The following is a 13,997-nucleotide window of genomic DNA, read 5'->3' on the forward strand; positions in this document are numbered from 1 at the left end:
TACAACTTTATCAGCCACTGATATATATAATGATGCGAATATCGTTTATAAACCGCACCCATAATACGCGAAGCTGATGTATGAGTAGTACTCAACATTCCGTATTCTACAGGAAGAGTAACTACCTGAGTCATGGCTTAGATTATTACGGTACATGAATAGCGAAATGAAACCCACGGCTCTTTACTGGAACCAAGAAACCCCATAGAGTAATAGAGTGGGTGTGGAATGCCTGGGGAGAAACGTGGGAGGTCACAGGGTTGCCGTGCCAACAGCGTTGACCGCTGCCAATCGCACCAAAACGGCGGTGTTCACACAAGAGCCTCTTTCTGTCTCTCCGACCTCAATTCACGGTGTCGATCTGTTCTAGTGTGTTTGCGCTGTCTTTTCTTCTTTTTTCTTTTGTTTCCTTAATTTCATCGATTCAGTTTTCTGTCGTCGCTTGTTCTTACCTTTGCATCATAGCGCCAATGCAGAAAGGTCTTGCATTGTACTTTTGTTGATTTCGAAATTGCGAGACAGCTCCTCGACAGCGCCAGGTTGAGCTGCTCACCGTATCTCACTCTTTCTGTTTAGATTGCATGCTTCTGTTTCTCATGCAGCAGGAATAGTGTGACGGAGAGACTATAGACGGTGCGAAAAGACGGGCGACTGCGAACTCCGATACGACATAACTAGGTATCTAGCTTGGAAGCGATTCCTCGATCACTTTCTTCTACGATATACAAGATGAGTGTCCGAGTCGTTGCGCGGGTTAGGCCGCTTTTGAAATCCGAGCGGGAATTGGATGTCATCCTCCGCACCGGCTCTGCCACTCAAGCCGTTCCGAACAAGGCCGAAAAACAGAGCTCCCAGGACAGAAAATTGTCGGCGTTGCGGGATAGGGATACCATTGTACGGATCCCAAACCCCAAGAATGAAAATGAGGAGTACTCTTTCCAGTTCAATGCTGTCTACGACGCGGATGCTTCACAGCAAGAGCTCTTTGATGCCGAAGGTTCGTGCCATGCTCGCTGTGCCTGAGTTGGTGATGGTGTACTGATCAAAGCGCACAGTTGCTCCCACAGTGAAGCATCTCTTTAACGGGTTCGATGTTACCTTGTTCGCCTACGGAGTCACGGGTACCGGGAAAACGCACACCATGCGAGGTGGTAAAAGCCTGGCTGACAGAGGCGCCATTCCCCGCCTACTGAGTAGCATATATAGGCGCAGTCGGAAGCTCGAAAAAGATAGCGAGGGCGAGACGACGGTCAAGGTTTCCTTGAGCTATTACGAGATCTATAATGACAAAGTCTTCGATCTGTTCGAGCCCCCGGAGAAGAGAACGCTCGCCGGACTCCCTCTGCGCGATAATGGAGGGAAAACAGTAGTTGTAGGCTTGACAGAGAGACCGTGCTCTAGTCTGAAGGAGTTTGAGACACTCTACGACCAAGCCAACACCAACAGATCTACATCTGCAACAAAGGTCAGCAAATCCTGGGGCAGTCACAGGTTCTAAGCATTATGCTGACTTCTGCTACAGCTCAATGCTCATTCGTCACGGTCTCATGCAATTCTTTGCGTTAAAGTAGCAATCAGTGCTGGTGACAAGACTCGCATCAGCACAGCATCTGCTATTGACCTAGCGGGATCGGAGGATAACCGTCGAACAGACAATGACAAAGAGCGCATGGTTGAGTCTGCGAGTATCAATAAAAGTCTTTTTGTGTTGGCACAGTGTGTGGAGGCTATCAGCAAAAAGCACCATAGGATCCCCTATAGGGAGTCAAAGATGACAAGAATCCTTTCCTTGGGCCAGAATAACGGACTGACTGTTATGATCCTTAACCTCGCCCCAATAAAATCGTACCACTTGGACACATTGAGCTCACTGAACTTTGCCAACCGGACAAAGAAGATCGAGGTTCGTGAAGTGGAGAACGAGCCTATGTTCAAAGGCCCTCCGAGACCAGCGGCATGTCCTTCAGTGACCGCCCAGCGGCAGCCTCTGCGACCACTGGCAGCTTCAGCCAATATCAATCTCACAGCACTCGCCAACAAGGACAAAGATGCATCGAAGGCCGGAGAGAAGCCTGTGAAGGCGTTCCACGTATACTCTGACAAACCGCGGTCCAGGGATTCCACGCAACTCAGAAAATCCGAGCTACCGAAGCGTCCTTCGCTAGATTCTCACACTCGCTTTGTAAAGCCCAGCCGAATTGCGCAACCTCCTCAGCCACAAAAACACTATGAAGACATATCAGCTGCCAAGATTGAAGAGATGGTTGAAAAGAAAGTAGAAGAGATTCTAGCGGTAAGAGCCGTTAGTGAGAAATCGAGGCAGACGCAGGTTCGTGAGTTGAACGAACAAGTACAAAAACGATTGGAATTGTTGGAACAGCGCATTGAAGGAACGGAAGACGCAAGGGCCGAAGGATTGTCGTTCTTGCTTATGGCAAAACAACACCAGGCACGTGGCGAGGATAGCTTTGCATTGAAGATGTACCAACTTGCGCTTCCTTTCTTTCCAAACAACGAAAAGCTTGCTAGAAAGATTAGCACTCTTAAGCAGCGCATTCAAACCAAGCCTTGCCAAGGCGATGACACAACCGGCAATCTTACAGTTACGGCACCGAAGAGGGAGCTTGGAAGCCTTCTTTCGATTAAGAAGCAGTCCCCAGGTACCACCCTGAAGCGTCAAGCTGATGATTCGGACGTTGAATACAGCCCCGAGGATAGCGTTGAAGAACCAAGTGACGACAATATTGAGGAAATAGCACACTCGAGACGCAAGAAGCGCACCAAAATAAATTCATCGATAGATGAAGGGTCTGCCAACGCTGATTGCTTTGAAGCCCCTTCTCCCCGGACAATTCACCTTCTCTCAATAATAAACTCCCGCGACGTGAGTCAGATCAAGCTGTTGAAGGGTGTCGGTGTAAAGAAGGCCGAAGCTATAGTCGACTGCCTTTGTGAAATGGACCAGCACTCATACGGTCGGGACAGCGAAGGACCAGTTCAAATAAAGAGTCTTACCGAATTGAGCAAGTTGAAAGGAGTCGGCGTGAAGAGTGTTGAAAGCATGAGAAACGGTGTTTTGGCATAGGAGGGCATAGCATACGTAAAGGAAAGTTGATATCTGCATTCGTGGAGCCTAAGTTTAGGATATCCCTAGCATCCTGAGCAAACTGCATATTGTATATTGCATCTTTCATATCGCATTGCGGAATCTGCATCTTTTCGCGCAGGTGCAATTGGTATGGTCTATGCATATCTTTGTTTTATCATTCGTTCAGCGATGGTGTTACGGTGTTGGTTGGTAGATATGTTGTTTGACGTTGCACTCTGGACCTTTTTCATATTTGGATATACTCCGAGCGTGAACAATTTCATTAGAATACCATTCATTACCTTCATTATATCCTACTTTATGATCCGCCACCTAGACAATTAGATTCAGCTGTCTCTGCTAAAAACGCCTAAACAATGTCTGTTACTCATTAACCGTCCCCTAGACTTTATGCATGAGTCCCCAGCCACTAATCCTCCCCCTGGCCAAGAGATAAAACACAACACCACCAAACATCACCACACCGCAGAAAATCTCCAACTTCGTATATGACCCATGCAAAGGATCAGGTAACAGAGAGCCTGCAATCGGCATCCCCGTCAAAGCAGCAAAAGACACAATACAGAAATAAGTTCCACTCCGAACACCGATCTCCCGCAGATCCGAGATTTGCGCAACTAGCGCTGGCGCAAGAGAAACAGCAGCACCGGAGCTGAAACCGTAAAGAGAAGTGAATACGATTGCGGGAGCATTGCTCCGCGACGGAAGCCATAGAGCGAGAACAATGATGACCGAGAATAGTGATGTAAGGATCATTAGGTTGAACCTGCCGAAAAGATCTGCCAGATAGGGCGGTACAAGACGGCCGATAATACTGCGAAGTTTATTAGTATGAATGCTAGCCCATACAATAGATGTGCAACACGAGAGAGACAGAGAGGAATACTGACCTTGCTCCGTTAAGAATCGGGATCAAATACGACGCTAGATAAGCTGACATGCCGTATCTTTCGGCTTGAGTCGGGATGAAAGCGAACGGCAGAAATAGGCCCCAGTATACACAAAAGGTAGCAGCAGTGGTAAGCACGAAAGGTAGCTCGCGGAGTGGACGCACAAAATCCAATGGTCGGAATGGTTTCCGGGTATGCTGCAGTCTCGATTGCACGGTAACGTTGGCGATGATTAGAAGCCCTAGACTCAGGAATCCGCAGATTCTCATTGTCCAGCCGAATCCTACTCTGGGAATGAGCCGAGCTACCATGATTGGGAAAATCACTCCCCCAACGCTTGAGCCACAAGTTGTGACACCTAGGGCCAGCGCACGACGACGCCGAAACCAGGTGCTTACGGAGGTGAGACAACCATGGAAGATTGCACTTGTTCCGATGGGGCTGCAGACGCCTTGGGCAAGGATGAATTGGTAGTACTCCTTCGAAATCGAAACCATCATCAGTCCAAAGACGTGGAAGAATGTGCCTGCTATCAGAATCCAGCGAGGACCGAAATTGTCGAAGAAAATTCCTACAATGGGACCCTATTCGTGGATCAAACGGTCAGTATTACTCTTTCGCTGTTGTTTTAAGAGAATTTGTGTGCGTACCCCAAAAAACATCATAAAAATTTCCAACGAAGTAATCCACGTTACTGTGCTAGTGGGCAAGTCACTTAATTGATGCGATTTGTAGTAGTCGAGAAAAACGCCAATACCTACGTACCCCAGTGTTAGTACAATTGAAATTGTTAAAGCACCAAGCATAGGAAACTACTCACAATTAATCCAACCAAAACTGACAAACAGCCCACAGAAAGCGCCCAGAACTACCGTCCATGCCATAACACCCCCATCCGGGGGTGCGCCTGGTGCCTTAGTTGGTGCAGAAAGAGTAGTTGCACCGGATTTCTCCGGATCACCACCTATTCCGGACCCATCTTCTATAATGGGTTTGGATCCCGCCCTGATTCCCTCAAGCTGATATCCTTCCTTCGTCTCTCCAGGGTTCAAATGAGCGTCTGAAGCAAAGACAGGCGTGGTCGAAGGTTCAGACGGTCCTATACTTTCGGCAACGACGCTCTCGGCGGAGTGTTGGATTTCTTGGGGTGAGGGCATGTCGGCCAACTATAGGTATGGATGAGTAGCTTTTGAGTAAGTGACTCGATTTTGTGACTGAAGCAGAGATGCAGTAGTCTCAAGTGAAGCAGCTCATGGGGTTGTAATTAATGAGCACAAGATCAAATAATCAAGGAAAGATGAAGGCAATTCATGTAATATTTGAGGTGATCACACGGAGATCGACAGAGCGAAAGTTCAAGAGAGGATACTGCTATGATTGGACTATCGATCATCGACAGTGGAAATGGTCTTTCCGAGCATAATTGTTTGGGGAAGGGGTGAGTTGATTGCACATTTGTTTTTCATAACAGAGTTCACATTCCTCGCGCCCTAGTGTTCCACCGGTAACTACGGCACTGGAAACTTGGCATTGAATCAAGGGATGGATTTTCAAGACCTGACGTTATTGGGTTACATTGCCCAGAGCACTCATAGGGCTGGGACAGCTGACACTGGAGAAGGAAGCCGAATGAAGGGAGTCGGGGCCCTTGCAGGCTTGGCCATCTAACGCTGCTTTACCCACTGACCGTAAACCGCCTGCCTGATATAGCAGAAAGAATTCCTTGAATTCACCTGTAGCGATATTTGATATGCTCCTGACCTAGAGACTGAACAAATGCTATATGAGAAAGTTTTCATGCCCACAAAAGAGAAAGGAAAATAAAACGGTAGTTCATGTTGAAGCGCGGGACATCTATAATACATTCAGCTCATAGTAGAAAAATTTAGAGACCATTGCCCTATCATGCACTAACTGGGAGAGTGGATGCCAAACGTTAGAGCCTAGCTTTGTTGGCTTGGCTTCTCAAAGATCACCTTGCCCTCCTTCGTGAGAGTGGCAATGCTTTGAGCTGACCCTTTGATTTCCTGTTCTAATTCTTCCACCGTCCTTGTAGGAGCCGGCGCGGCATTGATAGCCTCCTCGGCTGCCTTCCTATATTCATTGTCGGCAGAGGGCTTCTTTTCTGCGGGCTTCGCAGGCCCAATGGTTAGCCCCCTTGGGGCGCTTGCGATCTCATTGACTTCATGGGAGGTAAGAACTTCGTTGATGCGAGGGCCGCGTGTTTGTAAGAGAATTGTCGCGGGACCATCGAATTGAAGGAAGAGCTGGTTACAAACAATGTTAGCTTTAGTCTAGTATTCAGATTGGGATGGGACCCGTACCCTGTCTCCCCAGATGGTCATCCGAGACCAAGTCCGAACTTTATGGAATATTCTCATCGCGGTCTTCCATGTACTTGAATCCGAAATATCCCGGATGAATTTCGAATCTTGAATAAAGCTTGGCAAGCCCTTAAGGCCCGGGACCTGGAATTTCAAGGTTGTGGATTTGAAGCGGTACGGACGAGGGGGGTTAGATGTCATCGTGTAAGCCACAACATTGCTTTATAGTGTTAGCATGCCTTAACGTTGAGAGAGAACAATGGGTATATATGGTCATACCTTGGGTGGACAATGTATTGTTCGCCAGCTTTTACCTCGACCTGGTAGAGTTGGCCCGTACCGACCAATGCTAGCAGGCCTCTGCCAGTCACCTCAGAACTTCCCCAGTGAGACAAGCTCTGCGTAAGTCAGCCTGACTTTCAAGTTACGGAACATGCACAGGGCTAACAGACCAGGGTTGTGTTGATTGTTGGTTTAATAGTGAGAGAACGGCCCGTCCAGGCAAGCAAGGCGCGTCTCTGCGCCACCATCCAATCCACGGAGCCATCCAGATGTACAACAGCGAAGGACGTGACGGGCGACCGAACAGAAACCAAGGCGGTTACTGGACTAGCCGACGAGACCTACCCAGGCGTCAGTTTGACATTTCCAAATACCAATATTGAAAAAGCTAAGCGGACCTTCTGGTAGAGAAATGGAACACCAACAACCGCTCTCCGGAATGGCTCTAGAACGCTCAATGTAGAAACCACCTGACAAGACACCAGTAACCGTCAATATGACCTATCGTAGAACATCGAATCGCAAACCGTGAAGGTATCTCCATACATTATCGGCCTTTCCACTCAAGCCTACCAAGGTTCCCCGTCGAGTGAAGAGATTCTGTGAAGCGGATAGAGAGACCGACAATAAAGAGTACGGAGCGCCGATGACATCGAACCGCGCATCTGCATATGTTGACCGTCAGCTGGGCTCCTCCCCTCGGTTCAAATCGCATCTTTTCGATCGTCCCCCTAGAGTCGCAAAGCACATCGACGTACCTGCAGATTCAGCTGAGCTAGGAGTGCCGCTCACGGGCAAAGTATTTCCATTGGCCGAAGCTGGTTGTTCCGCAGGCGCGGCACGTATCTGAAGGCATCTTGTCTGCCCTCCGCGGTGTAAAGATAGCCCTTGTCGCGCCAGCGAAGGGAGGACTCGGGTCCAGAACACAGCCCGTACACCTCGCCTCAAGGGTTGACTCATTGTCGTACCTGAGGATATGGACCGGAGGAGGTGCAGGAGAGGTGGGTAAGGATAGAATGTATAGGATTGGATTTCTCCGCAGCGGTACCAAGTTTAACTGTTCTGGTACTGTACCCAAATTCTTTGGTTCTCGATCGGGGAAAGCGTTGATGATGGCCTTGGAGCCTGAGGACGATGGATCAACTGGGGTTAGCGGCAAGATTGGGATTTATCCAGTAAAATCGGCCTTACGTCACCGCGCATTTTCCCGCTTTAAGGCATCATTTATGTAATTCTGGCTGCCAACACATCTTTTTTTGTTTTTTACTACAACTCAATCCCCACATTTGATAGGATACTGGTGATCTCAACGAGTTGACGTTTGTCACTCATTCATACTTGATTTTTTCTTTTCCGTGGAACTTTCAACAAGTGAACTTGTCCTAAGGCCCATGGCCCCGAATAGCTACAACTAATTATTAGCTCTTGACCCACCGCCCGGCCAGACGTCGCTTTTCCATCATGACCTTCATCATCGTCTAGTGAACTGTGTGACGTAACAATCCTGCACTGGATGCGGTTCTGAAGCGATGGAATCCTCGATTCAGCGCTTGCTGAATGATAAGCTCTATGATCGGAGGAAACAGGGTGCTTTGGAGTAAGAACAATGAGGGTTTCACTGCAAAGCTATCCGTGCTGACGGAAATCAAACTGCAGACTCGAGAAAGTCGTTCGCGATGCCGTTTTCAAAGGCGCACATGAAGATATTCAAAGGATCGTCGACCAGCTCTGTCATGACTACGCCTACGCAGTACATCAACCTCATGCGCGAAATGGTGGGTTGATCGGGTTGGCCGCGGCCTCAATAGCGCTTGGATCTGTGAGTATAACCAGGCATACAGCGCCCGCTGTTGCTGATGATGGGTTACTAGGAAGGTGTTGCCCCTTATCTCAAGGAAATTGTGCCGCCGGTGCTAGCTTGCTTCTCCGACCAAGATGCACGAGTCAGGTACTACGCTTGTGAGAGCATGTATAACATTGCCAAAGTTGCTAAGGGGGAAATATTACTGTTCTTTAATGAGATTTTTGATGCGTTGAGTAAAGTAAGTGGCTGAGTTTGCATATTAGTTTTATATTCCCCCCTCCCCTCTTTCCTCACTCTGATCTCTTTTATCGTCTGTTTCTCGACTAATATAAGGTTTTAGTTGGCATCCGATTCTGAGCTTTCGGTAAAAAATGGCGCAGAACTCCTCGATAGGCTTGTTAAAGACATCGTGTCGGAATCAGCTGCCTCTTATGTCTCAGTCTTGCAGCTTTCCGAGAAACAAGAGGCAGACCCGGAAGCTTTGGAAGACCCTGACCTTCCAACGGCATTTTCTCTTCCAAAGTTTATACCATTACTTAAAGAGCGGATACATGTTATCAGCCCATTTACTCGGATGTTTCTTGTGTCATGGTTGACTTTGTTGGACACGATACCAGACCTTGAGCTTGTCTCATACTTACCAGAATTCCAGGGAGGGTTAATTAAATTCCTTGGTGACCCTAACAGAGACGTGAATATTGCCACTCAAAATCTGCTTGACAGGTTCTTATTGGAAATCAAGCGCATCGCTCGTCTCAAGAAAGGCATCGAAGAGAGCCGGAAAGGCCAAGGAAGCGACAATAGGCAGTCAGCTACGAGCGACAGCATTAGCACAACTACGGACCAGACGGTTGCCGTCGAAACCGAGACCGAAACCGGAACAGATGACGTTGCTGTAGAAGATTCTGAATCAGGCTCCGCTATTGATGAGGAGGTCTTGCACGCTGACGGAGATTGGATACCAGGACAAGATGTCCAGATAGATTATCCCAAGATATTAGACATCTTAGTGGGATTTGTCGACACGTCTTTTGGTAAGAAATGCCGTGAATAATTTTATCTAATGGCTTTCAACTTACCGCTAGAGCAGAGGAAGAGATGCAGTTGACAGCGCTACGATGGATCGACAACTTCTTCGAAATAAGCCCCGAAGACATATTGCCATTCGTTCCACGACTTCTGACCCAAGTACTTCCAGCGATGTCCAGTGGCTCAGACCAAGTGCGGCAGGCCGCAAATCGAGTTAACACATCGTTGCTGGAGTATATTGTATCTTTATCCGAAGACACATCCGATGAGACACGACAATCATCATCTTCGAAGATAATACCCACACCCAGCAAAGAGAGTGAGAGGAGAGATTCTGTACCGAATACTAAGTCCACGGATGCATCAACAAATGGCTCCAGGAAGCAATCCGTGCAGGAGTTCACACAAGACCTAACACCTCGAAGTAGTATTACATCCACACCAGTGCCACCTGCCGACCTTGATTATGCCGCGGCAGTCAACTCGCTGACTTTGCAGTTCCTGAATGAGAACGAAGCTACAAGAGTAGCAGCTCTCTCTTGGCTGATAATGTTGCACCGGAAGGCTCCCAAAAAGGTGGTGGCATTCAACGATGGAACGTTTCCTGCTCTGCTGAAGACACTGTCCGATCCAGCGGAGGCCGTCGTGACCAAGGATCTCCAGCTCCTATCACAAATTTCGAGGAATAGTGAAGATAGCTATTTCAAGTCGTTCATGGTAAACCTACTTCAACTGTTTTCCACCGATAGGCATTTACTAGAGGTTCGCGGAAACCTCATCATTCGTCAACTCTGTATGAATTTGAGCCCAGAGCGTATATACCGGACCCTAGCCGATTGTCTGGAAAAGGAGGAGGTCAGTTTTCTTCACCTTAAGCGCTGATGAGGTTATTGATTTCTTTTTGTTATATCAGGACATCGAGTTCGCCAGTATAATGGTTCAGAACCTGAATAATAACCTGATTACTGCGCCCGAGCTCTCCGGACTGCGAAAACGGCTACGGAACCTGGATTCTAGAGTAAAACACGCCCACTTCAGCTCACGTTTTATATAGCTAACAGTTTGTATAGGAGGGCCAGATGTTCTTTGTGGCTCTATTCAGGTCTTGGTGTCACAATGCTGTCTCTACATTTTCCCTGTGTTTGCTCGCGCAGGCATATGAGCAAGCCTACAACCTTCTCCAAGTCTTGTCAGTATGAGCCTATTTATGCTTGCAAAAGAGTCCTAACCAAACCTCAGTGCTGAGCTCGAAATGACTGTCAATATGTTAATTCAAATCGACAAGCTGGTCCAGCTGTTGGAGTCGCCCGTCTTTACTTGTAAGCTGTTTCATTCGCCGCCCTTTCAACCGCCTGGGATGAATCCTAAATTTGTCGATAGACCTTCGACTCCAATTGCTTGAACCAGAAAGCTACCCATATCTCTATAAATGCCTCTACGGCGTCCTCATGCTCTTACCACAGAGCTCTGCCTTCGCAGCTCTGAAGAACCGTTTGAACAGCGTGAGCAACATCGGTCTTCTCCATACTGGACCCCGACTGTAAGTACTCCAAGGCCTACGAAACCCAGAGCCAGGAAACCTTGTACTGATATACACCATCAGGTCCACTATGGTCTCAACCTCCGGATCGAGCACCTACGACCGCTCCACAGGCAGCCGCCTCAAACGGGAAGAAAACGCCATCCGTTGGGTCGAACTTCTTGACAAATTCAAAGCCGTCCAGGAGAAAGCGCGCCGAGCCCAACGTGCAAACCAGCGTCCCTTCGACACCGAAGGTATCACCGGGTTCCAGAATCATTCGCTGGCCGCTGCCCTTTCCGCTGCAGACCAGGCTCGAAATAAGGAACGGGCAAATCTTCCTGATACACCACGGACGGGGCTGGGCCCGAGTGGGCTTGGTCCCGAGGGACGAAGGAGTCCTGCTGATGGGGGGAACCAGAAAGGAGGGTCTATCCTCGGCGGTGCGCATAGACACAAATCTAGTCTTCCTAATCTTGGGCGTCTGGGTATTGGGAGTAGGAAGTCGAAACGGTGATGGGGCCTGTTCTTTCTTTTAGAGAGCTGAAGCCGGTGGGTTTATGAAGTATCGGTACGTGCGTGAGCCTAGTTACACGGAGGGTTTTTCGTCTGTTATCGTGTACTGTTCTAAGCGTTCCTCCAGAAAGATTTGCGGCCGCTTGTTTGTCGTATCAATCGCGTTTTAGCGTCCAAGCCTAACTTCGTTGCGCAAAACCCCTCCTAGGTCTATGGCTAAATGGTCATTGCATCTTGTCTTGAATTTCTGAAGAAGTGTGGATAGAATGTATGTACAGTTGAAGAATCAAATATTTAATGAGAAGGGGAGTCAGCCAAGTCAGTAATCAAAACTCGCTCAAGTTCAGAAAACGTATAAAGGAATCAAGGAAAATCTACCATGGCGCTATTCCTTTTAGTTCTGGCATTGCTTTGCCGAAACCAAAAGTTAGGTATGTCAGGGTCGAAGGAGATAGACCCAAAAAGAAAAAAGCACATGGATCGTGCAAGCCAAAACTGTGTGGAAAACCCAAAGACTCCGGTAATACCAAACAAATGCCAAAGTACAGATGACGTCAGGTAGGCTGAGAAATGGAAACGCATGCCTGTCCTTCGGGGAACAGGTTGCTTGCATGGTGAAAGCATGCAAGGTAAATCGGATCATGCCGAAAATAAACAAGGGTTGCTTTTATCTTGGAAAGAAATAGGCCCTGTCCACTTCTTCAGATAAAGAAAATCCGAACTTTTTGTTTCGTTCATTTCTCAACCGTAAATGGAAAAGAGGGACATATAACGGTCGGAAGTGTCGTCACATCCTCCACATGAGACGTAATGCCGAGGATATACAGTCAAAAGGAAGAGCAGAAAAACGCCGAGTTAATTGATTTCGTCACCGGCAACGGGAATCGCTGGACGATACAGTCCAGGTAGGTGTTTTCCAGTAGCTACCTGTGGAGTGCTTGGAGACTGTCCCTGGCGAGCTCGACCCATTGGTGTACACATACTCACCGTCGACGTACTGAACACCCGAGAATGTGCTGCGGTGTTTGCGACGAGCATACCGCTGCTCTAACCGATAGAGCTCGATTTCTAAGCAGAATAACGATTAGCGATGTGAACAGTTGAACCAATTCCTCTCTGCAAGCTCGAAATCGGAATTGTGCAGGAGACATACTTGCTTGCAACTTTTCGATAAGACCCATTGCGTAAGTTTGACGACTGTTAACAAGACAGACTTCCGACTCCTTGAGTACCCACAAGTACTTAGAAACGTCCAGTTAAAGCGTCAAGTGAATTGCCTTCTGGATGGATACGTGAGATGTTTCAATTGGTGCAAATCAAGAATTGCAACGGCTCGAATGAAGCTAAGCGCTGGCCTGGGAAGGAAACAATGGAAGCGGTAACGGACGATTGTAGATAAGAGCTAATTGGTTCGCTACAGACGTCTCCAGGGTGAATTAGCGAGTAGAAACAAAAGGACAACCGAATGACACGCAACAATGACTTACGTGGTGGAACTGGGATAGGAAGAAAGTGGTATGAAGTATCAGATACCAAGGCCTTGAGGCTTAGATCAATTGCCGGAAGGGGAGGGAGAAGAGATGAAGAAAAAGAAAAGAAAAAGAAAAGAAAAAGAAAGAAGGACTTGGGAGACGAACGACCGGATTCAACAATTCTGGGGGCAAGCAGTAGGTGAGAGACCAGTCGGTCGAATATGATATAGCAGCCAATAGTAATGTAATAATGAGTGGTTCAGAATGGATAGTTGGTGTAGCGGCAAGAGTGATGGCTGAAGGAATGTGGGTAAATTGACGAATGACGTGGTGGTCCAATAAGCCACCGAAAGCTATGTGCACGGAAGAGACAAAGAAAGTGGGAAAAGCGAAAAAATGATGAACGGTTCGGGGGGGGAAAGCAAAGAAAGGATCGTCTCTGTGAGGGAAAAAAGAAGGGAAGAAAGGAAAGACGGGGGAAAGTCGACGGGCGAGTCTAGAAAGAGTGGTCGTACGTCCTTGACAAGTGAGAGGGGCAACACAAAACGTGGGATGGGGTTACTCACTAAACCCTTTCCGCTCTAGCCAGGGGTCGGTCCCGTTCTCGGGCCGCCAGTTGGCCCGAAGCATCAAATCATCGCCTCTGATCTGATATTAAATTCCACACTAACGGGATTACTATCGCGTATTAAATTCGCTAGACTCACTTTGATGCCCCTGAACGCGTTCTAGTCCCTTGGTAATCTATCACTCTCCATCGGAGCAGTCCGAGCTTGCTCAATCCTGGAATATGCCCCGGTTCTTCCGGGTTCCTTCGGACCATGCACTTTCAACGATGGAGCACTTGGTACAGCACCAGGTTGGGCCATCGAATTGCGTGCCGCATCGCTGGTTCGGCACTGTCTTTGGACCCCACATAATTACCCTTACCCATGGTTTTTCCCACGAACGACGTCCGCAGAACTACCGAACCGAAAAGCAGCTTTGATAATTGCCCGCAATAGGAATTCTGAAGTTCGTTGTGTGGTCTAACTTCCGGGATACCAAGTACG

At 48.1% G+C, this 13,997-nt stretch overlaps 5 protein-coding genes across 5 annotated transcripts; 2 read left to right on the forward strand and 3 right to left on the reverse strand.

Moving 5' to 3' along the window:
* The first annotated feature begins 342 nt into the window (after window positions 1–342).
* Window positions 343–3,294, forward strand: BDW43DRAFT_176880 (kinesin family protein). Its single transcript, XM_032038808.1, has 3 exons — window positions 343–997; window positions 1,056–1,465; window positions 1,523–3,294. Exons 1-3 carry the CDS (start codon window positions 730–732, stop codon window positions 3,083–3,085), a joined length of 2,241 nt encoding a protein of 746 aa, XP_031896584.1. The 5' UTR covers window positions 343–729; the 3' UTR covers window positions 3,086–3,294.
* Window positions 3,295–3,416: 122 nt separating this feature from the next.
* BDW43DRAFT_287479 (MCT family MFS transporter) lies at window positions 3,417–5,437 on the reverse strand. The gene is made up of 4 exons (XM_032043163.1): window positions 4,820–5,437; window positions 4,650–4,756; window positions 4,000–4,583; window positions 3,417–3,923 (listed from the first exon to the last, which is right to left on the reverse strand). The coding sequence occupies exons 1-4, from the start codon at window positions 5,154–5,156 to the stop codon at window positions 3,491–3,493; spliced, it is 1,461 nt and encodes a 486-aa protein (XP_031896585.1). The 5' UTR covers window positions 5,157–5,437; the 3' UTR covers window positions 3,417–3,490.
* A 230-nt stretch (window positions 5,438–5,667) lies between these two features.
* BDW43DRAFT_287482 (AIM24 family protein) lies at window positions 5,668–7,697 on the reverse strand. The gene is made up of 7 exons (XM_032043164.1): window positions 7,364–7,697; window positions 7,152–7,270; window positions 7,004–7,075; window positions 6,776–6,946; window positions 6,603–6,721; window positions 6,324–6,543; window positions 5,668–6,266 (listed from the first exon to the last, which is right to left on the reverse strand). Exons 1-7 carry the CDS (start codon window positions 7,563–7,565, stop codon window positions 5,943–5,945), a joined length of 1,227 nt encoding a protein of 408 aa, XP_031896586.1. The 5' UTR covers window positions 7,566–7,697; the 3' UTR covers window positions 5,668–5,942.
* A 159-nt stretch (window positions 7,698–7,856) lies between these two features.
* On the forward strand, window positions 7,857–11,691 carry BDW43DRAFT_287487 (VAC14 family protein). Its single transcript, XM_032043165.1, has 10 exons — window positions 7,857–8,202; window positions 8,262–8,424; window positions 8,477–8,647; window positions 8,750–9,443; window positions 9,500–10,293; window positions 10,352–10,456; window positions 10,509–10,627; window positions 10,678–10,757; window positions 10,819–10,978; window positions 11,042–11,691. Exons 1-10 carry the CDS (start codon window positions 8,135–8,137, stop codon window positions 11,472–11,474), a joined length of 2,787 nt encoding a protein of 928 aa, XP_031896587.1. The 5' UTR covers window positions 7,857–8,134; the 3' UTR covers window positions 11,475–11,691.
* Window positions 11,692–12,341: 650 nt separating this feature from the next.
* BDW43DRAFT_314607 (uncharacterized protein) lies at window positions 12,342–12,654 on the reverse strand (the record flags this gene model as incomplete). The annotated part of the gene is made up of 2 exons (XM_032047849.1): window positions 12,342–12,541; window positions 12,627–12,654. The coding sequence occupies 2 exons, from the start codon at window positions 12,652–12,654 to the stop codon at window positions 12,342–12,344; spliced, it is 228 nt and encodes a 75-aa protein (XP_031896588.1).
* Window positions 12,655–13,997: the final 1,343 nt, after the last annotated feature.

The sequence above is a fragment of the Aspergillus alliaceus genome (assembly GCF_009176365.1).
Source record: "Aspergillus alliaceus strain CBS 536.65 unplaced genomic scaffold BDW43scaffold_49, whole genome shotgun sequence".
NCBI lineage: Eukaryota > Fungi > Ascomycota > Eurotiomycetes > Eurotiales > Aspergillaceae > Aspergillus > Aspergillus alliaceus.

What these genes read in the sequence shown, in the direction of transcription:
- BDW43DRAFT_287482 (XM_032043164.1), bottom strand. Translation starts at nt 7,565, where the DNA reads ATGAGTCAACCCTTGAGGCGAGGTGTACGGGCTGTGTTCTGGACCCGA. An exon ending in TTCCATTTCTCTACCAGAAG is followed by an intron (nt 6,947 to 7,003) that starts GTCCGCTTAGCT and finishes ACGCCTGGGTAG; the next exon opens with GTCTCGTCGGCTAGTCCAGT. An exon ending in CAACAATCAACACAACCCTG is followed by an intron (nt 6,722 to 6,775) that starts GTCTGTTAGCCC and finishes TGACTTACGCAG; the next exon opens with AGCTTGTCTCACTGGGGAAG.
- BDW43DRAFT_176880 (XM_032038808.1), top strand. Translation starts at nt 730, where the DNA reads ATGAGTGTCCGAGTCGTTGCGCGGGTTAGGCCGCTTTTGAAATCCGAG. An exon ending in AGAGCTCTTTGATGCCGAAG is followed by an intron (nt 998 to 1,055) that starts GTTCGTGCCATG and finishes CAAAGCGCACAG; the next exon opens with TTGCTCCCACAGTGAAGCAT. An exon ending in GATCTACATCTGCAACAAAG is followed by an intron (nt 1,466 to 1,522) that starts GTCAGCAAATCC and finishes CTTCTGCTACAG; the next exon opens with CTCAATGCTCATTCGTCACG.
- BDW43DRAFT_287487 (XM_032043165.1), top strand. Translation starts at nt 8,135, where the DNA reads ATGGAATCCTCGATTCAGCGCTTGCTGAATGATAAGCTCTATGATCGG. An exon ending in AGGAAACAGGGTGCTTTGGA is followed by an intron (nt 8,203 to 8,261) that starts GTAAGAACAATG and finishes ATCAAACTGCAG; the next exon opens with ACTCGAGAAAGTCGTTCGCG. An exon ending in TTTTTGATGCGTTGAGTAAA is followed by an intron (nt 8,648 to 8,749) that starts GTAAGTGGCTGA and finishes ATAAGGTTTTAG; the next exon opens with TTGGCATCCGATTCTGAGCT.
- BDW43DRAFT_287479 (XM_032043163.1), bottom strand. Translation starts at nt 5,156, where the DNA reads ATGCCCTCACCCCAAGAAATCCAACACTCCGCCGAGAGCGTCGTTGCC. An exon ending in TTTTTATGATGTTTTTTGGG is followed by an intron (nt 4,584 to 4,649) that starts GTACGCACACAA and finishes ATCCACGAATAG; the next exon opens with GGTCCCATTGTAGGAATTTT. An exon ending in CCGATTCTTAACGGAGCAAG is followed by an intron (nt 3,924 to 3,999) that starts GTCAGTATTCCT and finishes TAAACTTCGCAG; the next exon opens with TATTATCGGCCGTCTTGTAC.